The sequence below is a fragment of the Chlamydotis macqueenii genome, chromosome 14, assembly GCF_036417535.1.
Source record: "Chlamydotis macqueenii isolate bChlMac1 chromosome 14, bChlMac1.mat, whole genome shotgun sequence".
Taxonomy (NCBI): Eukaryota; Metazoa; Chordata; class Aves; order Otidiformes; family Otididae; genus Chlamydotis; species Chlamydotis macqueenii.
In genome coordinates, this window is record NC_141569.1 from 931,029 (window position 1) to 955,254 (window position 24,226).

Sequence of the window (24,226 nt, forward strand, 5' to 3'; positions counted from 1 at the left end):
GATTTACAGCTGCACTTAAACGCAGTAACTGTTGAAAATCATGGCCTTTCCAGTCAGGAGAGATACCCCTGCTGGCACCATGACAGCAGGGAAAGCCCGCGAAAAGCCGCTCGCCGCAGGGCCGCCGCCTGCGTGGGGGCTGCACGGACAAAATGGCGCCCCCCGCGCGAGGCGCCCCTCGGCTCCGGCCCAGGCGGGTCCGGTACCGCGCAGCATCCGCGCAAAACGGCCCCCGCGCCCCAGCACGGTCCGCCCCGCTCCGCCCCAACGGCCGCACCGCCCCGGCGGCCGCCCACGGTGCAGTGCCGGCCCTCCCCTCGCACCCGGCCGGCCCCGGCTCGGCACTGCCCCCTAGCCTCGGCAGGGCCCGCCGCTTCTCCCTGCGGCCCGCTCCCGGCGCCGCTCGGGAAGATGGCGCTGCGTGTCCAGGTCAGTGTACCGGGCGCGGCACGGCGGGCGGGGCGACGGGGGCTGTAGAGACCTGGCATGGCTGTTGGGGCGCGACGGGCCGAGCAGGGCCGGGGCCGCGATGGGGCTGTCGTGGGGGGCGGCGGGCCGAGAGCTCGGGAGAGCACAGAGAGGGAGGTCCTGGGGGGCGCGGGTGAGGGGCGGGGGGCGCGGGGCAGCGAGCCGTTTGGGTGGTGTGGGGGGAGCGGAGCGGCCGCAGTGGCCGAGCCGGGCAGGGGACCGCGACGTGCGGAGGTTCGCCCTGGCAGAGGCGCGAAAGGTGCCCGGGAGCTGCGGGCGGTGCTGAGGCGAGCAAGAGCTGGCGGGCTCCGCGGGAGCGCCGCACCGAGGTCGCGGTCTCGAGTGGGCTCTGCTGCCGGGCGGGAGCGGCGGGCTGGGCTGGGGGGCCGCGCACGTGAGCTCGGCGGCGGGCTGCAGGGCTGGTCCTCGCCGTGGCGGCTGGAGCGCTGGTGTCGCCGTGGCCGTGCCGTGCGGGGCACCTGCGGGGCTGCGTGGCGGTGGCGGGCGGCTGGCCTGCGGGGGGTGGGTGTGCAGCCTTCCCACCGCATCAGCGTGCGTTCGCTTGGGACGCCCGGCGTACGGCTGCTCCGCGCCGCTGTCAGCCAGCCGCACCTGCTCTCCTGTTGCCGCCGCTTCTTCCCGAAGGCGCTGGCGGGCTCCCCGCTCCGCTTCTTCCCTGGAAGCCAGAGGCAGCCCCTCTCCCCGCTCCAGGACTTGTCTGCGATGAACATCAGCCGCCGAAACGGTGTCTCAAAGAAGGGAGGAGGGCGGGGGCGGGAAAAGGGCCCCAGGAGACACTTGAGAGGTGTTCAGCCTTCATCCGGAGTCCCTTGCGGTGTCATTGGGTTGATAACAGCGGGTTTTGGCGGTGTTAGAGAGGCCATTTTAGGCATTTATTTAAATAGCTGGGCACCTGGCATGCTGCATAAGAGGACCACTAAAATATCTTGTGTTATCACCTCACACCCAGTTGGCTTTTTTCTTTTTAAAAACTGTGGCATTTCAGCAGTTATGCCCATCCTGTTGCTCTTGCATGGAGGTGGTGGAACTTTCTTAATAGAATGTTTTCACTCAGAAAATGCTGATTGAAATCAAAATGTCTGTGGGAATTTGTCAGTGTCAGCAAAACTTTAATCAGGAACCTACCTGGTTTCCTGCCAGTTTGCTTGGCTCCTTGGCTGCCTGCCTGGTGGGTTGCTGCGGAGCCGGGCCCCCAGCATTTCTGGCCCTTGGCTCTTTCGCAGGCTGGTAGGAGAGCTGCCAGGGACTTCTGAGAGCTGGAGGGGTGGCAGCAGAAGTATCTGGAGAACTTTATTTAGGTTATTCCTGAATATTATGAAAGTGTAACAGGTAGAAAAAAAAAAAACTTACAGTATCTAATCTTTTTAATTACAATGTGAATCTGTTTCTTGGAAACAGGTACACTGTGATCAAAAATACCACTTCTTATACAGGCCTGTTTCTACTCCTCTCTCACTTAAAGCAGTGAGCATCTAACTGCTAGATCCTCTTCATTGATGTGATTGTTTTCTTAGAAATCACCTTTCAACTGTTGATAGCGGTTTGAGTAAAGGAGGTACCTGAATGCATCAGTTTAACGTGTTTTGTCTCGCAGTAAAAAAGGGATTGTGACAGTCTTCTGTTTTCTTGAAGAAAAAATATATATATAATATAGAGAACTAGTCTTTGGCTTTTTATTGGTTTCTCTGGGTATTTTTTTTTCTTAATAAAGTTGAATAATACCTCTGTTGCTCAGCTGAGTTGCCATCATACACAAGATGGTTGTATTTGCTGATTTGAGGTTGTATTTTTTTGTTTCGTTGTCTGAATCAAGGACAACCAGCATGTTTCCTTAGTACTACAAGTAAAATATAATCCAGAGAACATCTGACAAGTTCCTGGGCAGTCTGAGAATTTGGAGCAATTTCTGGCCATACCTCAAGCCTAGCAATAAGAAACTTTGTCGTAGCATTCTCCAGAGACCAGACATGTCCAGGTAAAGCATTTGAAAGTGCTGCGGGTCATCAGTCTCAATATCTGATAAACCAACTTTTTGTCGAAGATCATGATTTTTTTGTTCAGACGTGCTTTAAAAATTCATGGTGACTTTCCCTCATTGTCTACAAGAAATAAATTCTGATCCTTACACCAAAATTTAGGAATTTAGGCTAACCCAAACATATTAACACGGAGCATTAAAGTGCATACGTTCTTGAAATCCGCTCTCAGTTCTTTGTGTTTAAATTATTGCTTAACCAGCTTATAAATGGTTTGCTATTTTAATGCCAGTTAGTATACTGATTATTTAGACCTTGGTGATTGGCCTGATAGCCCAGTTTTATTCTGGACTTTCTCAAGCTTGTTGCCAATTTTGTTTGTTTGTCCAGACTTGAAAGTCGAATTTCAGGTTGAATATAGGAGAGTCTTTAACTTTCACCAGTAATGACATAATAGTTTGGTTCATGCTTCTCAGATTGTATTGGAATTGTTTCATTATGGAAAGATGCACTGTAATCTGTATCCAAAGATTTGTGTCCTTATTCCCGTGTTTTATGCCAATTATGTGGGTTTGTGTTGTATTACATTTTTCCCTAAGGTGTATTTTTGAGGCTTAATTTTCACTTTAATTGGCATGGATCTTCATTTAAAATTGCATCGCAGGTGTTGTTACCCATTCTTTATTTTTCCTCCACTCTCTCTAAACATGGGGCTGCAGGGAACAAAAACAAAGGATATCTCTGTTGAGCTCAGTCTTCAAGTATTTGATCTGTTCATTCCAGAAGCAAATGTGCCATTTCTTAAAGTTTCTCCAAAGGAACAAGTACCTGGCCAGTTTTTGGCTGAAAATCAAGGACTCCTACAATGTCGTTATTACTGAAATTCAGAAAAAAAAAAAAAAGCTGATCAAAGCCAGGAACTCCATATGCACATGTTCTGGTTTTGTTAGTGAGGGGGGGCCTAAGGTGGCAGCTTCTGTAGGAAACTGCTGGAAGTCGCTCCCCTTTGTTCAGTGGACTCAGCTGGGCCTAGGGCGGACCTGCTGCTGGCCAAGGCCGAGCCAATTGGTAGCAGAATGTCCCATGATAACGCCTCTGCGATAACGTATTTAAGTAGGGGAAAACAGGAAAAAAGAGGAGGAGAAGATGTGAAGCAGCTGAGCGGGGGGCAGAGAGGGGGAGGCGCGAGCCTCATGGGCCTTGCAGGCCTCACCCTCTGGCCTCCCGCCGGGCAGCCGACTGGGCCCAACTCGGCCCGGCCCGGCTGCAAGAAGTGGAGAGGAGATGAGAAGTGAATAAGATGTAAAAAGGATCCTGAGAGGCATCTGCCAGCCTGTTGTGAGGAATGGCTGCAGATGCCAAGGTCAGTGAAGAAGGAGGGGGAGGAGTAATATGGCTCCTGGTCAAGATTCCTCTGCAACTCGTGGTGAGGACCATGGTGGAGCAGGTTGTCCCCCTGCAGCCCATGGAGGTCCACGGAGGGGCAGAGATCCACCTGCAGCCCGTGGAGGACCCCACGCCAGAGCAGGTGGAGGCCTGAAGGAGGCTGTGCCCCGTGGAGGGCCCGCTGGGACAGCTGTTCTAGAGGGACTGCACCCCGTGGAAGAGATGACCCACGCCGGAGCAGTTTCACGAAGGACTGTGGCCCGTGGGAGGGACCCCACGCTGGAGCAGAGGAGGAATGCGAGGAGTTCTTCCCCCGACGATCATACAGCGGCGTAAAACAACGCGTGATGAACTGACTGCGACCCCCATTCCCTTTTCCCACCCCCCGTGCCGCTCGGGAGGGGAAGGTAGTAGAGATAATGTTAAGCCCGGGAAGAGGGAGGGGTGAGGGGAGGTTATCTTGTTCCCTGTCTCATTCTCCTGCTAATTTTAGAAATAAATGAATAGTTTTCCCCAAGTCGAGTCTGTTTTGCCCGTGACGGTAAGTTTAAGGATTTCTCCCCGTCCTTATCTCAAACCTTGAGCCGTTTTTCTTATATCATCTCCCCCTGTTCTCTCGGAGGGTGGGGGGAGCGAGAGAGAGACTGCGTAGTCTGGTCCCGATCGGGGCTGAACTACGACAGTTACAACAACAATGAAAAAAAATGGGAAAAAGACCATGATTTTTTTTTTTCTTTAAGTGATAAGAAGTGTATCTCTAAGAAATGACATGCTTTGATTGACAAACTCAAATGTACTTTGGTTGCCAAAGACACTATTACTGTCTTGGATTTTTAAAAGGCATTTGAGCTATGGTATAAAAAAATACCAGGTTGTACTGAACCAAATCTTTTATTTCAAGTACAAACCATCTTTTTTGGAAGGACTGGTGAACAGGATTTTGACTCAAACTTTTAAATGAGACTGGTCAAATACTGCATGTTCTCTTTTCCTCTTCTTTCTAGGCCACACTGAAGTCATGAAATATTTAGTGGGTACCTTCTAGTGATGTGGCTGGTTCTTGATGAGAATTACGTGGGCTTTGGGAACCAGATGCCAAAACTTTTGATTTGGAAATGTGCTCAAAGGGTTCATCTCTCCTGTGAGACACTGACTAGTAGATAGAAGTCATATCCCTCACACAGGGGAGAGATATTGCCCCCCCCTGCCCCACCTTCTTTACCAAAGAGAACTTTTTCAGCTTTTAAATGGAGAAGAATTTCAGCTCTTCTGTTGCTAATGTAGCTTCTGAATTGTCCCATCCTTCACTGATATTTGCATCAACAGATATGGACAATGCTATTTTTTTTCAGGTGTAGTAGTTTGATGAGTAATTACAGCTTTTAAAATGAAATTTGCCAGAAGTCTTCCAAGTAGCACAGCTCAAACTGTTCACTCTTCTCCATCTTTTCATCTCTCCTTGGAAAAGCTATGGACTTCCCATCTGAAGTCTCAAAAAAACAAATGGGTTGAACCATGTTAAAAATACTTTGGTAGCTGAGGGAATAAGAAATGGCAACTTAATTTTCAGAGTTATTTCTGGCTTCTTGTCACAGAAGGCCGTCTGGTTTTTGGTAACTTAAATGTGAATCAAGTGAAAAGCTTAGCACAGGTGACAGTTAATGTTACTGGTATAGTGTCTGGGTTTATAAACACTTAAATAAAGCTATGATTGAAAAGTCTTCCTGGGAGTTTCAATGACATTCTTTCCTAACAGAGCCTGGCAGAACTAGAAGTCCTATGTAACCACCTGTATGAAGGAACTGATCTAGCACAGCGCGTGCAAGCTGAGAAGGTACTCTTGGAGCTTATTGACAGCCCAGAATGCCTCAGCCGATGCCAGCTTCTGTTAGAACAAGGCACGGTAAGTAGGTGAAGGATGTGTTATCCATAAATTATGTCATCGTGCTGGTGGAAGCTGACAGGTTTCTCAGTCATAGGCCATTACCGTGGCAGTACATAAAGGCGAAATGCCCTTTTGTGTGCATGTTCTGTTTCATAAGTGATTCTAGAATTTTTTTCATTTGTAGAAGTGACAATACCTTACGTTAGAGATGTATGGGATACAAAGGGAAAGCATCTTAGCTTTCAGTAATTTCAGAAGGGTTATAATCACGGGTTTTGTCATCTGTAGAGCAGTGTCAGAATACAGTGTGGTATAACCTGGTATTTGAACATCACCTTGTTCTTGTGTCCAGCTATTAACTACAATGACTAAAAAATTGTATTAAAAAAAAATCCTTAAACTGCTTATCTGCTGTCTGTTAGTTTAAACCGTTCTCTTATCATTGCTCAGTTTTATTTTTTATGTTTAATTTCATTGTTAACTCTAGATAAAGTGATAGGGGAGTTGATTCTGATTTGATAGTCCAAGCTAAATACAGTATAGTTCTTGCTGTGTTTTTCATGTCATGCAAATAGAAAGAAAAAGAGGAAACACATTTGAAAATATTTTTTAATCCAGGGCTGGACTCGTGGTAATAATCTCATGGTTCTAAATTATCAAGTGATTTTAAAACAGGTTTCAAAACTAAAGGACTCCACTGAACAGTGAAATTACTTTGAGATGAATGGTTTCCATCAAAAGATATATTTTTAGGTCTCATTTTTTTTATTAGTATTTATAATAAAACAAAGATATTACTAAAATATGTATTTTAAAAAATTCTGGTGTACTTAACAAACGTAACCAAAATCTGATAACCAAACTGTGTTATTGATTATTTATCAGATTTCAACTTATTGTCCCTGCCTTTGACTAGCCTGTCTTTTTAATAACATCTTTTTAATATCTGTTGATATTATTTGTTTTTGCAGACGTCCTATGCTCAGCTCCTAGCAGCAACATGCTTGTCTAAGCTTGTAAGCCGGGCATCTCCATTACCTATCGAACAGAGGATTGATATTCGTAAGTAACATTTGTGGTTAAAATGTCATTGTATTAGTTGGATCTAAACCTTCATGTTATCTTAGATGACTTCATATTTTAATAAAATGCTCGTTTTTCAAGATAGACTTTGTATTTATCCCACAAGACGCTAAAGAGATGTAATTTGTGTTTGTAAAGCATGAAAGTTGCAGATATTGCTAGTACACCCATCAGTCACTTACACGTAACATTGCTCGTGATCAGAGCTTAATATTTGTAAAAGTCATGCCGGGGCAGGTTCTTAGTTGCAAGATTAAGATCCTACAAAATTTTCCTTAGTTTTTAGGATCTGTGTTGAAGTCATTGCTATATCCTAAAAGAGTAAGTAAGTATGTGTTAGGTCTTTAATAGTGAGAGGCTTTGCACGAGGAGCATATGATTGATTTTGATTTTTAGAAAATCTTCTCTGTTGTATTGGTTTCTGTGGACAGTAGTACTCTGAAATGCATGGCTGAGAGTCCACTTCTTCTGATAAAAGATTTCAGTGTTCTTTTATGTAAAAATTAACTTTAATCAACTTTAATTTTATACAGCTTTTGGAACAGGCTAACTTCCTTCTAGTTAGAGAGGAATTTCTGCAGCTGCAGTGTGCATTACCGAAAGAGGTGTTTTAGATTGAATTGAGAACATTCAGGAGGGACTCTTACCTGAAAAAAACTTTTGTTTATCTGGAGTTGGCTGTGGGAGCTGCTCTTACATAGTGAAATAATCAGTACCCAGTATATGGGACTGCAATGAAAAATTGCTCTGTTTTACCTGCCAATGTTCTCTGAATTTGCAAACTGTTGTCATATATGTCCTAGAATAATGATCATGTATGTAATGTGCTTTGTGGTCTTAAATATTTAGTTGTATTTAATGGTTTAATGTAACTCAGTTACTGTATTAACCATACAGATACAGTTGTGGTTTTTTTTTTTTTTTTTAATGCATGCCTTAAGTTTCTATTAGAGCTATTTGCAGAAGACTCGTGTTGCTGATTTTAAAATCCTTCTTTACAGGAAATTACATTCTGAACTATGTAGCATCTCAACCCAAACTGGCTCATTTTGTCATCCAAGCTCTTGTTCAAGTCATTGCTAAAATTACAAAATTAGGATGGTTTGAGGTACTAAAAGATCAGCTCATCTTCAGAGACGTTATTGCTGATGTAAAAAAATTTTTGCAGGTAGGAAACAATTTTTCACTTCTGCCATTTTTTTTCTGTTTGGACCTCTTCATTTTTAGTAATTGACATTTTATGTCACTGTAGTTGTTGTACACTTGGATGGAAAAAGTGTTAAGGGCATTGCCTAAAACAATGAAGAAACAGGGCGGGTTTGATACTTGTGCAAGTTTGTCGGTTTTGGTGCCTCACAATATTCATAGTGCTGTCATCATTTTTTTTTCATTTTCTTTTTCCAAAGCACTTTTTTGTTATGTGACTTTAAAATATCAGCCTCTGTTGTCAAGCCATTCTATTTAATGCCTGAATTTTTTTCAACTGATGTCGAGATACATTTCTGATGGTGTCATCTCCGGTTACTTGATTGTAAACACTGATACCTGCACCATCTGAAGAGTAAGACTGTCAAATAGGAGTAAGACTCTTTAAAAAGCATGAGTGTGATTGTGATTCTCGTAATAATGACTGCTAAAATTGTGCCGAACAGTTCTAGAACTAGTTAAAAGGTATTTTTTTCAAGTGCCTGTAACGGAGAGTTGATCAAAAAGATACCTTTGTAAACTATTTGTTGGAGTGTTCACTGTTACGGTCTGTTGCTGTTGCTTTTCTGTATAAGCAATGGGACTTCACCTCACTTTAGTTTTTAGCAGAAATCAATAGGTAGCCCTGCTTCTGAAGTTACTGAGGGAAGCCTGTGTGAAGATAGAACAAAATTGCAAGACACTGTATGTATTTGTTATTTGGTTGTGGTCCTTGTTTGCCCCATTCCTTTTTAACTTTATGAGAAATTGATGATTCATGTTTGTGTGCATAGATACTTAGACGCCTGCATATTTGTACGTTCTCTCTCTCTCCATACATGGGAAGAGGAGTGAGAGAAAATAAAAAACACATTCTGTCTGTGCCGGGATTATGGTGTACAATATAGGGAGAATGATAATAAATTTAGAGTGTTTTTAAAACTTTACCTATTTTAACGTATTTAAATCTAACCTATCACGAAAATGATGCATTCTAGGTAGGGATATGAGGAAGTCTGGAAGGAAAGATCAGTCATCTTCCCTCTCCAGTAACTGGATGAGACAGGAATGTTCTTGTTTTGCATTTCCTGTTACCCCACTGCCTTGGTCACTGTTGAAAAGATGATGTGTTACAGGATAGAGAAGGTAATCTTGGTACACAGTATTTGAAAATTGGAAATAATTCCTGCTAATATCAGAGTGCAATCATTCACTATGGACTGTTCACTATGCACATTTACATGTCAAGTCTGGAGTAAGTACTGTCAGACACACTGGCTAGAGATACAGGATATAGAGCATCTTCTGTGAAGTAATTTTGGAGGAAGTGGTTGGATGTCGTTGTTTCATACATTTAGCATGTATAAAGAGGATTTTTAAAAGTTTTTTTGAGAGATAGCTAATCTGATTAAAAAGTTAATACGGATTAATCTTTGAGTGTCTGTGTGAACATAAAGCCTAGTACTTATTTTGAGAAAAAATAATCAGAAAATTTAAGCTATTTGGCGATTTACTTCCAAAATGATCCCTTATGTGTGTATGTGTTGGTGATCCCGGCAACTCACCAAGAAAATGTGAAGTTAACAGTTTGTTTCTTGCCAATGAGTTTCTCATTTGTTTTTCAGTCTTTGTTTATAATACTGTTCAAGTTAATGTACTTTTGGAGTTACATTGGGAATGTCTAATAAAAGATAAGTCGCAATATTCTGTTTATTAAAAACAAACTCGAGTATACTTCTCCTCCATTTTGCAGTTATTTTTATGAATGTACTGTAATTGGATTTTGCATTTATTATTAAAATGATTGCAGTGTGAGTCTTCAGTCTGTAGCTCATTAAAAATAGAGATTTAAATACAAAATTTAGCTCCTTAAGAGATTTCTTTAGTTAAATTAAGAATTCCTGTAGAAAAGAAAATTAAGCCATAGATCTACTAGTGAATTAAAATTTTAGATAAAAATTGAAAAAATAATCCCTAGAGAATACTCATGTATGCTAATAATTAGCATATGGTAGTTGCAAGTACATGTGCATTAGCTTTCCAGATTGAAGTTCATCCGGCGTGAATGTGAGTGTGATTTAATGTAGAAAAAGGGATTAGCAGCTAGGTCTGCAGGTCTGTTCCCAGCTCCTTCATAATTCACCAGACAGCTTTTCACACCTGGGAAAAAGGAGAGGTTGAGTTTTCCCTTCTTGCAAGTTTGTGTGACCTAAGGAACATTCATCTAGACTATTTTAAGAATTTGAAATGTAAAATAAAGATGTGTTCAAATTACAGTATAAGATGTTTAATCTTACTGAATGACAGTAGGGCAACAATATATATTTTGCCTGAGGGTTTTCTGAAATTTTCACTTTTAATTTGCTTTGGTGCAAGTAATGGTAATACAAACGAGATGACAGTGAAAAGTTAGGCCCCTTGGTAAGTAGCCAGGTTCTTCATTAGCTGAACTTCGGATGTCCTTCAGAGTTGTGAAAATATGTGTGGTTGTGACAAGTATCGGGAAAGTTTTGACAGGATGACATTGCTTTTTGGACACTAGGGGAGCTGAGGCTGCAAGCTGCAGCTGTGAAAGTAGGCACAGAGATCTTCCCCAAAACTCAAGGCCTAATTGCAGTTGGTTTCAATTGTTTTTAACAGAGCAGATTTGATTTTTCTATAAATGCTTTGTAGTAGCTCAGTGAAGACAGCTAAATTTTATTATTTAAATGCAAAATTCTGCATTATACTTGAATTTCGAAACATTCCAAGGAACTTGAATACTGATGATCAGATCACACCCTCAGATGCAAGTATTTGGCACCTGCTGTCTCATTTTTTAGACACAGGTTCTTGGAGATTGAATGTATCATTCAATTCAAATCCATACATGTATACTACTGTGCAGGGAAGAGAATTCAGCTTTTTTGATAGGTAGCTTTTCAAAACTTTCTTTCTTTTCTGAGGGTGCCCTGTGATCTTTTTCATCCATGCACAGCCTTTTTTTTTTTTTCTTTAATGGTTTGTATTTCATGCAGGTTGTCTTAGCAGTTCTAGACTACTAAGAAGACCTTTGATAAATGTTTAGTAGTGAATTTTGAGATTGCAGTTACTTAGAGCGTATTTTCTGATGGATTTGTGTTATTGTACAATTCTTAACCTCTATGATGATGTTTTTTTTTCAGAGCTAATTAGGGAGTTTGAAGGTCTAGTTCTATTAAAGCTGATAGAGTTTGGCATGAAAGCCTTCTAAACAGCTTAGGATTCTCAGCCTAAAAATTCCTCTTTATTCTAGAAATGTTGGAAAATATTAAACACAATCTGAATCTAGGAATGTTGGAAAATACTAAATACAAGCTGTGATGTTTGAGCAATCCTGTCTGTTTTTTTTTCTGTAGGGCACTGTGGACCATTGTATAATAGGAGTAATGATTCTCTCAGAACTGACTCAGGAAATGAATCTAGTAAGCATGTTTGGGTTTTTTCCTTCTGCAAGGGATGTATGTATTGCTGATAAAACAGTGTGTTGAATATTTCTACCCTTCATAAAAATGTTTGGAGAAACATTTCTTAGACACTAAGGGATTAGCACACCTTTCTCTCACAAAATATAGAGACAAGAAATCCTTGGTGCAGGGACTCTGCCTGTACAGATACATACTCTATGTGGTATGGGATAAAGTTTCTCTCATCACAGTCACTAGAACTAGTAAAGCAAAGTGAATTATCAACTTTTCCATTTGTATTTCTGCTAACTATTTTGTTTTGCCTGCATCTTAACCTGAGGAAGTACCTCAGACCTTTCCATGCAGAAAGAGAGAGACAACTTTGAAGGGGAAAAAAGGAGGTGCTTCAGGAAGCTTTCATGATCTGTATTTGGTACTGGACTGTCATTTTCATTTCTAGTGTCAAATAATTAATTTGTCAGATGCACTTATCATCTAGTTTTAGCAAAGAAGGGAGCATTGTTTATTATGTCCTAACTTTTCTTAGGTTGATTATTCAAGACCTTCAGCAAAACATCGTAAAATAGCTACCTCATTCCGTGATACCTCTCTAAAGGACATACTGATGCTTGCGTGCTCTCTTTTGAAGGAGGTGAGGCTCTTTACAATTGAATTTAAATTATTAACTTCATAATTATCCCAGTCCTTAATATTTTCTGATATGCTCAGTTCTGTACTTAAATGGATTACATGACACCCAGTTAAGCTGAAGTAACCAAAAACCGTTCAAAGACAGAAATTCCAATCTTCTTCCCTCAGTGTCTGTCTTGCTTTCTCTGAGCTTGTCTTCTTATTTGATGTTCTTAATTTAATTGTATCTCCATTTTGCTGGGCCTGCTATCTCAGTATTTGCTAAAAGAATTATTTCTTAAACTAGGAGGGATGAAGAATAAAGACAAATTATTTATCTTGTGGTATGGCAGCGCAGTCAAATCTGGCCAAGATGTTTTTCTCCTTTACTAGTTCTCTTTTATCATCTCTGTAACATTTTGGGGTAGTTCAGGCTGCAGCCTCTCAAGAGCTTTGACAGGAGGTGGTGAAGGTCAGCACGCTGTAAGCTAGATCTCTCAGGACTTGGTAGGCTGAACTGAGATCAAAGCTGGAATTTGCACTTTCCATTTTGTGCTGACCGAGGCTTTCCATGGTGGTAGAAGTGGTGCTATGAGGTACCATTCAGCTTCCCTTAAGCTCAAGCAACACTGTGCTTTTGAGAGCAGCTTATTTTTAAAATGTTGCCAGACTTCTGTTCTTGTGACTTAGTTGAGAGTGCTGGTTCATTCAGTTTCTCTGAAAACCAAATGAAGTAGGTGTTGAAATTCGGGCACAAGCGTTTAAGCTAAGAATTTAAACACAGATGCTGTCACAATGGGTCAGTAGATAATGGTAGCGATTGACTGAAGGTTTAATTCTCAAGGTTGAGGTATGTGATTGAGGTACTGCTGTAAAAAACAGGATAAACTGAACTGTGTTAGCTTAAATTTATTTCAGGGTATGTTTTTAGTCTAACTAGCATGTTTTACCTCACGTTTGCAGTAAGTTTAAAGGGCGCATGTGGTCAGCTACCGGTGCTCAGGTGACAGGCAGTATATTTTTTAATACATAGAGCATTTAAATAATCTATAAACCCTCACCTCTAAAGAGGGAATGCTCTGCTAATGTACACAGGATGTTTTGAATCAGTTTTGGAATTGCATATTAATGGAGAAATCATATATAATTTAAGAAGAATTGGATATTTTTGGAAGAATCTTCCCAGATACAGTAGAACCTATTACACATCAAAACAATAAATGTATTTGTGAGAACCTGTATTCTGTGGCAGCCACTTCCTAGCTTTGTTCAAGTTCAGCTAGTCTACAGGTACTTTTTTAGTCTCTCATATATTGGAAGGTTTGTCTGAGTGACATCACAGAGATTTCCAGGCAGAAATATAAGAACACTTTTTGTTAGTAAACTCGAGAAATGTGGCATTGAATCGAAATACAGAGCAGGTGAACTAGATGAAGTTGTTACATTTGCATTTATTTCATTGTTTTTCTAGACAAAGTTATGCAGTTCATGAGCTGCATCAGTGACTAATGAATTTGAGGTTTGTTTTCAGTGCCTTTATATTGTGTCTGTAATCTTGAGGTAGTAATTTCTTCAAGATAAAATGTTATTTAAACTATTATAATTACAGAAGGGGATCGAGAAAACTGTATTCTTACGTACACTGTGTCGAGTGTAGAGTCCCAAATCCCAACAGCTTTTTTGGCTTACAAAGTACCTTTTTTTTCTAACACTACAGGAATTACAAAACAGTAGAGACACTGACAGCTGTATTTATACAGGTGTTGTAAATAGCTACACTCAGATTACAGACTGTTAATTTCGTTGGGTTTTAATGCCAGATTTTTCTAGACTTCCCAAAGGAGCCGTCTTTGCGCATGCATACTGTGAAACTCGTACTGTTTAGCAGCCTGGACATCAAACTGAAAAATAACCAATTGTTGTGATATTTTTTACCTGTATGATGTATATAACACATACTCCACACTGGTCTAGCATAACTGAAAGAGGAAGACATGAAACGTTACAGTTTAATTTTTGCTGTGAACGTTAGCACTGTTTTAACAGACAGCATCAGTGATATGCTGAGTTTTACCTATAAGTATTTAATGCAGAAGTATTTTTTGCCAGGCTTTTAAAATTTATAAATCTGAGAGCTTTAGCTTGACATGGAAGATGTCTCTGAGGTGGTAATAATGATTTTCCCCTTGCCTTTAAGGAAAGACTATACCTTTTATTGTTGAAGGATTTATTTCTCTGAGTATGTGTTCTCTTGCTCTGAACTTTGCAGTTTTATATCCAAACATTTTCCTTTTCAAAATTGTTTTTAAAGCATGTTCTGTGCAGGTGACCTAACAAGATTTCTTTTCTCCGTAGCTCTTGGCAAAACCTTTGACCCTTCAGGACCAACAGCAACAAAGTTTAGCAATGCAACTTTTGAAGCTGGTACTAAATTGTCTTAATTTTGATTTCATTGGAAATTCAGCTGATGAATCTGCAGATGACCTGTGTACTGTGCAGATTCCCACAAACTGGAGAACAAGTAAGAAAGGATTATAACTGTTAGTAGTCTGAGATCTATACCCTATGGATTGTGTAATTTATTTTGTCACAGTACTTGCAAATATAACATAATTTTTAATGTGGAGTAGAGTTTTTTGCTGGTGAGTTATTGGTAAACCTCTTCTGCTACTTCTCTCACACTTTTCCTATTGTTATTTTTACAGACAGAAGTAATAAAAGTAGGCTGTAACACAGATATGCACAGTAAATCTAATTATTCTAGTTAGACACTGAATACTATTCTCATCTCTGGCATATGAACACCTTGAAGAGGTACAGCATTTGTAGCATGTCTGTTTTCTCGTCTTCTTCCTGATGGGAAAACCATGTGATTTTTTTTTTTTTTTTAAGCGTGCTTGTTTGCTGTATTCTGTGAGCTTGTTAATGAAGGCACCAGAAGGGTTGCATCTTGGTTCTTAGACTCTAGAGGGGTTTGACTTCCTGGGCTTATACAGGGCAGATGGCGCTCTAGTATAAATACGTCCAAGCTAGCTTTAATGAAATTACCTTGGGTAACGGACGCAGTTTAGCAGTAGCGGCATGGAGCTCCTTGTAGGCTAATTTGTCCTGCTTCTTGGCAAAATAAATGAGCCTGATTGGAAGTCTGGTACGTCTAGCTAAAGCAGCTGCACAGTTTCCCGTACCCAAGATGGGAGGTTTAAATCTGGCTTACCTGTGTACCATGACAGTCTACAGTGTTTGATATTCCTCCTTCTTTCAACGGTACTGCTCTTCATCAGTTTTCATGCGTAACTCCATTCCTTCTCCATTAGTGTACAGTAGCCTCTAATCACAGTGTGGGGAATGAAGACCAAGAACACATGGCAAGCGGGAATACAGACAAAAAACTGAATTTGGGCAAGTGACAGTAATTTCCCAAGACCTCCCAGGAAAGAGAAGGGGATGGGTTTTCCCAAGATTTTAGTTTAGATACTTTACCCAAATTTTAGTTTAGATGCTTTAAATTGTCCATGGAGGGATCTCCCTTTGGTCATTAAGCACAAAAGTGCATAAGGAAATTAACCTTCATTATGTGACTCTTTTTTTTACACAAGTCATCGTATAAAATAGTGCTTATAAATAGAACAACTTTGAAATGTTACTTAATTTGTGGTATTACTTAATTATGAATTATTGGTGAGCTTTTTTTCCACCCTGTTGTTACCCCTTCATAAAATATGGTAGTGTGATAGTTCATTTGATGCAGTTCCAGAGGGAATTGGTAACTCGGTGTTTGAAGTATTTTTTTCTTTCTATTTATCAGTCTGTAGACTTCAGGGTGGTCTGTGGAACTTTTGTTAAAAACTTGCCTTTGTTTAAATACAGACTAAACTAATCCTTATTATCCAGAACCTGTCTTGTCTTAGTGTACTGCTGTAGTAACCTGAAGAAATCCTCCGTCTATATACAGAACAGAGTATACTGTGTACAATTTACCTACATCTATATACAGAGCAGTCTTCTGTACATAGACCAACAAAGTGTTGCGTCATCTGCAGTTTAAGGGAAGTATTCTTTGTGAGCGTAGGATAGATTAAATAGGATAGATAGAATAGTGCTTTGTTTAATATTGTACCATGAACAATGCATCTATTCATAGTTTATTCTCAACTGCAGTGATGTCTCACTCTTACGGTTTTTGTTAAAAATAAGATGATTCTGTTAAAATAAAGATACTTAATTATTGCTTGTAGAAAGTGATAAAACAGACTTATCTTTTTCCATAGTCTTCCTGGAGCCAGAGACCTTGGACCTGTTTTTTGATTTGTATCATTCCCTTCCACCAATGCTGTCTCAGTTAGTAAGTGACACATAATGATTTGCGCTCAAGTAATTACGGGAAGTAGTCTTTTTACATCTCTACTTTGTCCGAAAGACCCTATTTTATTCTGTGTATTAGCATGTTATGAGTCCCCTGGCTCAGTGCCTGGACACGTCTTGTCTTTGAACTCCAGCCCCAGTTTTAATTTCTGAATCTGAAAGCATTCAAATCCTTCCTCCTCCAATTCAGCACTACTCGACCACATAGAAAACATCCACCTAATTATTTTGATGAAGTCGGAAGCAGTTGTGAAAGAGAATTTTAAAACAGAGCCATATTTGTGTTCAATAATCGTATAGACATTTCTGCAAAAATAATCTTCAGCCACAGAGTGTACTACAGGCTGCAGTAGGTTGGATTGTTCCAAACATTAAGATATTAACTGAAACTAAAAGGATAAATCTTTTAAATCTTAGAGTATTTTTTTTTATTCTTCAGGCACTTTCTTGTTTAGTTCAGTTTGCTTCTACAAGGAGATCTTTATTCAGCAATCCAGAACGTGCCAAGTATCTCGGTAATCTAATCAAAGGAGTGAAGCAAATACTTGAAAATCCACAGGTATCTTTTTATTTCTCATTTTATTTGTTGAAAATGCTAAAGCAGCTGTGAATTTGTTTTTCCAGTTACAGTCTTCATTAATTTACTGAATCTATCAAAACTGCTTTCAGCCAGACATCTATTTGCTTTGATTTTCTATTCAAAACAAAGCAAAAGCCCTATGCAAATTCAATTGTCACCCCATTAGCAATAGCGCTCATAAAATTCCTATTAGATTAAGCTGTTAACTTTTAAAAATGTGTTTCTTCAAATTTAGGGTTTATCTGATCCGGGTAATTACCATGAATTCTGTCGGTTTTTGGCTCGGCTAAAGACAAACTATCAACTAGGAGAGCTGGTAATGGTGAAAGATTACCCAGAAGTCATCCAGCTTATAGCAAATTTTACTATTACTAGCCTACAGGTAAGAATATATACAGACGTATTCTCTTTTCTTCAGCTCTTGAAAGACAAAGAAAAGTGATTCTGGTTCTCTGGGTTGGTGTCTTTTGAGGATGTGGTGATGCTTGTCTTTTATGTAAAAGTGTATTTTAGCAGTGGTGTAACTCATATTTCTAAGTTCTCTGTAACTGGTTCCCACTCTTCCTATGAAGCTTTGTAATGGGAGCAGATTTAAAGAAGAAAATGACAACTGAAGTAGGAGGTAAATGAATGTTAATCCTCCAACCTTAGTCCTGACCCTCAAAACAGTCCAACAAACTTAACCCTTTCTCCAACCCTAAAATACTTACAGCTGTGGTCCCATGTAAACTTTACAGTACCTACACTGACTAGGTTCTTGAGTTCTGCTTTTGTGCATATACATACACACACACCCACACACTCACAGAGTTGCCCGTGTGCTGCGCTACTGAGTGCAAGGTTGCCATCTGAGCTGGATTAAGAAGCTACGTGGAATAATGTCTAAGTTTTTGAAGGACCCGTATCTTTATGAGAAAGACACATGTCACATTATCAAGATTCTCACAGTGGTAAGAATTTTACAGATCTAGTTTTTGATGAAGGCGTGCACACTGTTTGGGTAATATTGCAGTTGTTATTTTAGCGTTTCCCCCAGAGTCTTTCTCTGGTCTTCGGAATAACAGCTGAAGACAGTGACCTTTAGGAGAAGATTTTGGCCTCTGAATTCCTGCATTCCCAATGGCAGCTCCGTAAGATTGGAAGAGAAAAGAAAGTTGAGATGCATTTCTGTTCTTTACATTACCTGTCAGGTCACTTTAGACCATTTCCCATTCAACATTTAGGATTTTTTAATGGCTTTTTTATAGAACTTAAGTCTCACCATGCAATGTGTAAGAATCTATGCCTAGCTCTGGGATTTGAATTGTGGATTTCACCTGAAGGAGGCCAGAGTGCCTACAAGTAATTCTGGATCTGATTTATCATGTGTGCCACAGTATGTCTCAGTTCTACTGGGTCCTTCGGTAGTTATGTGAATGAATAAGACTGCTCAAGATAAGAGCATCATGTTTCACAACTAAAATGTCACTCTGGGATGCTTTAACAGAAGTATATTTTGTTTTCTTATAGCACTGGGAGTTCGCTCCAAATAGCGTTCATTATTTGCTAACTCTGTGGCAAAGAATGGTAGCATCCGTACCTTTTGTGAAAATGGCAGAACCCCACCTCTTAGATACATATGCACCTGAGATAACAAAAGCTTATATTACTTCTAGACTGGAATGTGTTCCTGTAGTAATAAGGTAAACTTGTAATTGCAACTTTAAAACTGTCATACGGAATGTTTAATTTTATGATTTGTTGGCATATTATATTTTGGTTATGTTTAAAATCCAAGTACACTGGTTCTGGTTACCTTGGTGATTTCTTTAGATTATCTTAATTGAATGATATCATTTTACTCCTTGTGCTTCTTGAACCCAAGTCAAAATCAAATGTAAATTCTTATTGTTTTGCATTTCATGGGCCTTTGTGTTCTGAAAAAAGCTTATTCTCCACCTGCTCCCTCCCCCCTCTTTTTTTTTAAGACTGTCTAGATTAACTGTGTTGTTTAGCTCTGGCATGCTTTCTCGTTGAGTCACTTTGTAGGGCCATGGAGGGTAGAGTAGAGTAATGGGGGAAAGCAGAATGAACCCCACGCACAAGAATGGGTGAGACTGAGTAGAACAAGCTAGAGAGTGGCAAGATTGAAAATGGCCAATTTAAAATTTCTTAGTTCAAATCTTCTTTTTAGTGGTTTATGTAAATGATCTTGTAGCCCACACTATGATATAACAAATAAGAAAAAAGTGTTTTGATTGCTGAAAGGATTTAATTTTCTCCAAAGGCTTTTATGATTCCTGCTGGTAAGATCTCCTGTCAGACTATGAGGCTGCAGAACAAGCCACATCTGCTTTTCCTTTTCAGTTTTACAATACTGAAATGACATCATTTGTTCAATTTGTGTGAGGAAGTGCATTCAGCTTCACCATTGTTGTTCTTTTGTCTCAGCTTAGCCAAAATCTCATGACTGCAAATTATTTGATCTATCATCTTACTGTTGGGTGACCAAGCTATAGTTGGTGTTATTTGCCTTATGTTATCGCCATAGGTGTGTAAAAGGTTGACTTCCTATTGATTCAAAATCGTGATCTTCTCTATCATTGCGTCAGGAACCTAGGGAATAGTATGTAGGGAAGCTTCCAGTGTTCCCGTGCTAGGACAGGGAAGGACAAGCAGCTGATGGCAGGTGCAGTTAGTTTTCCTGGGTCTTCTCTCAACCAGCCTACATTTTGGACATTTTTAAGTTATCTTCTCTGTTCAGCTTTTCTGTAATAGAATCTCAGGGTTGAGCTTTCATTTCTCAGCTTTCTTCTCTACTGAGTGGTACATCCCATATCAGCTTCCAGACTGGAAGCACTCAGTAGGGCTGAGCCTCTCGTCAAACCACCTCACATGACCAGCTCCGTTGAAATGTACTGTTGTCTTCGTCAGCGTCACCATAAGCACTGAAAGTTCAGTTTCTTTGTTTGGCATGGATGAGAGATTCTTGTGGATGTCCTTGTTAAGTTATGGAGGAATAAGTTTTCTAATCTGTGAAAAAAGCCAACAGGGAAAAGATTCAAAAAGTACTGATCTTCTCTTCTGCTGATGTGTATCATTCTTAAGACAGTTTTGATAGTGCTGTTGGCATGTATCCTTTCGTAACTCTGAGTGATTAGTATACCACTGTGGGATTGTCTTATTCTCTTATGTGGTGAAGATCCTCAGTTGCATCAAATGTAGACTCTAATATTGAATGTCCAGACCATTCTTGAGAAACATGGGATCTCTGGGAGCTGATTTCATAGAACTTCTTCCGTTTGCTTCAAGGAGAATTAATTGATATTTTGCAAACAAATCCTGTTTACTGGAATGACCATATTTCTTACGAACCAGCGTAGTGGATAACATCACCCTCCATTCAGGAGCTGATCCTTTAGTCAGGGAAAGAAGTAGCTTGGAACAGTGGAAGGAAAGTCACTTTTCCCTTTTGTGGGGTTTGAAAAAGCTATTGTTCCTTTTGAGTAAGGATGAGTGAGGAACTAATGATTCTTCTACAAAGGTCTACAAGAGGATGCTTTTCTACAAACTAGAAGAACTTTTATTTCAAATATTTGTAAATACCTGAGAAGAGGTCTGTTTCAGCCCATCTTGAACATTTGGATTTTCAGCCGCTGTGTATCTTTCGAAACTTGGCAGCTTTGTTAGCTTTTTGCATGTTGCCTTCATCTATAGATTGTTTATTGCTTGTGCAACAAAAGGGTAACCTTCTGATGAATAAACCTTTCCTATTGTGATTTGTGTAATGAGGATAGTTCCACTTCATGGCAGGAGCTATCGGTCTCTTTGCGATAGGCATTCCATAGGGTCACAGCTTATGTGCAACAGAATAAAATAAAGATTTATAAAGCCGTTGTATGGAATTTCAACTGAAACTTGCTTGTTGGCTTTGGTATCGTGGTCTTGTGCTTAATCTGATGAATGTGCAAAATCTATTTCTACTACATATTCTAGTCTTCCTTGTCATCATCTTCTGAGAAAGATAATGCTTGTTAATAGTCTACTCAGGCACAGTGGACCTTCGTTCTTCAGGATTTAACTTTTTGTGTTCATACTGCCAACCTCATCTCATCTCTCTTCTTTGCTTTTTAAAATACCTGTTAAGAGGAAGGCACAAATAGAATACTGTTCTGTTTGTGTGAATGTGTATGGACATGTGTGTAAATAAAATGAGATGATGTGTCTGTCTGTATTCACCAACTGCTAAGGCTTTTATAGTGACCCAGTGGCAGTGGTTCAAAATCTGGATGGGAAAACAGCGGCTTTTAAGGAATAGTGGCTAAGTGGTCACTTTTTATCTCTGTTCCAGAGATGGCTTAGAAGATCCACTGGATGATACAGCTACGGTTTTCCAACAGCTGGAGCAGCTGTGCACAGTTAGCAGATGTGAATACGAAAAGACATGTACACTTCTTGTACAGTTGTTTGACCAAAATGCACAAAACTACCAAAAACTTTTGCACTCTTCTAGTAGGAATCCAATAGAAATCACAGTTCAAGAAGGTTAGTATTTAATTTGCTTTTTAGAATGTGTTTTATGTGCCAATAGCCGTGTACTTGCATATGAAAAAGAGTGGTGATCTCATGGCAGATACACCTAGACCTTTTCTCAAACTAGGAATTAATTATCCAAGTCACCTTGCACCACACTTTCACTAGCTGTCTTTGTGTTAAATAGGATACATTGGCAGTTGATGTGTTAGTTTAGTTTTAACATTTTGTTGTATCTTTAGAATATAGGCATGAGAGCTGTAAAAACTTTTAATTTCTGAAAATCAACATTTTAGTGCCTCAGGTGCCCTAACGAGAACCAGCTGCAACTTGATGAACATTCTTTGAAAATGAAGATGTTAACTTTCGTTCTTTTTGCATTTATCTGTCTGTAAAAATTAAACATTAAACTTTTTAATTTATTTTATACGACTCTGTTAAAGTGAATTACCTAATTTTCAAGAAACTCAAGGTATTTATTGTAGTGTAAGTTGTAAAAATATTAAGTTCCTTTTCTTTTTCGTATACCTATTTCGACCCTCTGTCTCACTTCAGTTGTCTTTGTAACTACTGGCTCTTTCCTAATACAGTTATCTTATGGCTGTTGCATCTTTACATGGATAAATAGTGGTGTTTTGAGAAGGTGAGACAGGTTACTGCATAACACAGCTTGGTTTTTGCATGCTATTAAATGCTTGTGATTTATTTTGCTGTTCTTTTGTTTATAGTTTAAATATGTTTATTTTCTTCTACGGAGGAGCCATTTTTTCACTGATTTATAGATGTTCTCCTACTTGGCTTTTTTATTAATTCCACTTTCTTCCATGCACCTATCAAGTTTTATGTGGGAGAAATTTCATTAATGACTTGGTTTCATTGACCAGCTGCAGCCTGAATTTACACTCCATTCCTCAGTCACTGGGGGGCCAAAGGGAAACAATCAGCAGGAGTCTTCCGGTGTCTGTGCTCTGGGGGTTGCCCTTATGCGTTAGAAACATTTGATGCAGTTTAAGTATTGTGTTTCTTTTCTGCAAGCTAAACGTTTGTGCTCGTATTGAAGGATAACTGCTGTATCCCCTAGATATACATAGTTAAATTTAGATATTTAATGGCTTTTAATGTTACAAAATAAGTTAATGTAATATTAAGATCTCATTTTATTACACTGTGTTGCTCTCTGTATCAATAGTGATGCGGTCATGGTTTACTAAAACAATAATCCCCAAGAAATGGGTCATTAACAGTAGTTAATGATTACTTGTGATCTATGGTAATGACTGATTTCTGTGGGATTATTGCTGTTATAAAACATAATTACAGATTATTACAGCAATAATTATTTTCTATAAGAAAAGATGTTGTCTGCCTCAGTAATTGCAAAAGCAAATGCACTGAAAATTTTAAGTAGTGAAGGTATAAAAGAGGGAAAGAAGTCATACCTGTTAATTGGTGTTGTGCTAACGGAAGAGGGCTGTCATCAGGAGAATAACTATGTACTTGAAAATGAGCTATTGCAATTTGTAAAAGGGAAAACAGGTTTTTATTTTAAAAAAGATGATTGCCTGAAGTGGTGGCTCTGCTCTTTGAACCAGCTAGCACCACTTACAGTTGCATTTTGATACCATCTTCAAATGGCCATTCTGTAGTAGCTGATGATACTCAATTCGTTTGAGCCGTGTCTGTTCTCCTGGACACTTCAGCTGCCTGGTGTTTTGCTAAGGATGGTGTGATCTCTTAGTGTCCTGAATTAACAGCTGCTATACTGCAATGGGTAGTGTGTCTGATGGGGTTTTCCTTGGAAGTGTCCTGTCTGTGAGGAAGCACAGGTCTTGAAAAGGGGAAATATGTTGGTTGTAGGACAGCTGGTACTGTCATTCCAGATTATTAGGAATGGAACAAGAACAAAATGAGAAGATACTTGGAAGTCTTCCTCATGTATCTTGTCTTTTCTCGGAAGTCAACACTTGTTCCCTGTCACAACGTGTTTTCTGTTACAGATCTCAGACTATAGCACGTGTTCGTGTGGGGTTTTTTTTTTTTTAAGTAAGACGGAGATTTAAGATAAGCCTGAATGCTTTCCTGTACTTGTGTTGAAATCATCTGCATGTTATTCCATACCCTGCATTATCTTTTCATGTATGTTTGATCTTGGCATCTTTTTTATGTATAGAACACACTATATTAGGTACCTCTGACTGAAACAGAAATACTTATGATGTGTAGCCACCAGATTCAGGCCATAAGGAGACTGGGGCACCTCAGAACTATTAATCGTTCCTGGCTGAAGGAGTTTAGGAAGTAGAGCATTTAGTGCTGTCTCAGTTCTGGGTTTTTCAAAATACAACAACACAAAACTTGAGAGAAATTAAGTGAAGCTTAATGTTATGTAAACGAAGATTAGTTTTTTAGAGATTTGAAACAAGTATGAAATAAAACCACAAGACTTTTGGTAGATACTGTGTGCGTCCTGATACGTATGTAGAAATATCCAAAATAAAATATTATTTTATAGTCATAATGTGACCTTGTTTGTTTATCTGTCGTTTATCCTTTATGTTAAACTTCAGAATATGTTTGGAAGACACGTTATTCATCAGAGTATTGTCTTTACGCTGTCTTCACTTTGTGTAATGCTAGTAATGAGGGCAAGACATCTTCCAATTTATGTAAATGTCTCACTTAATGAGAAGTCTTGTTTGTTACTTGATTTAAC

General features: G+C 39.6%; 1 protein-coding gene across 2 annotated transcripts in view; it reads left to right on the forward strand.

Annotated features, from left to right (window-relative positions):
* The first annotated feature begins 386 nt into the window (after window positions 1-386).
* Window positions 387-24,226, forward strand: part of RANBP17 (RAN binding protein 17) — a 156,160-nt gene continuing 132,320 nt past the window's right edge. For both annotated transcript variants that reach the window (XM_086758784.1, XM_086758785.1), the window contains exons 1-12: window positions 387-429; window positions 5,608-5,754; window positions 6,708-6,798; window positions 7,821-7,987; window positions 11,382-11,447; window positions 11,977-12,081; window positions 14,415-14,580; window positions 16,328-16,401; window positions 16,861-16,980; window positions 17,237-17,383; window positions 18,511-18,683; window positions 21,332-21,525. In XM_086758784.1, coding sequence (XP_086614910.1) covers window positions 412-429; window positions 5,608-5,754; window positions 6,708-6,798; window positions 7,821-7,987; window positions 11,382-11,447; window positions 11,977-12,081; window positions 14,415-14,580; window positions 16,328-16,401; window positions 16,861-16,980; window positions 17,237-17,383; window positions 18,511-18,683; window positions 21,332-21,525 — 1,468 coding nt within the window. In that variant the 5' untranslated portion in view covers window positions 387-411. The remainder of the gene's footprint in view (window positions 430-5,607; window positions 5,755-6,707; window positions 6,799-7,820; window positions 7,988-11,381; window positions 11,448-11,976; window positions 12,082-14,414; window positions 14,581-16,327; window positions 16,402-16,860; window positions 16,981-17,236; window positions 17,384-18,510; window positions 18,684-21,331; window positions 21,526-24,226) is intronic.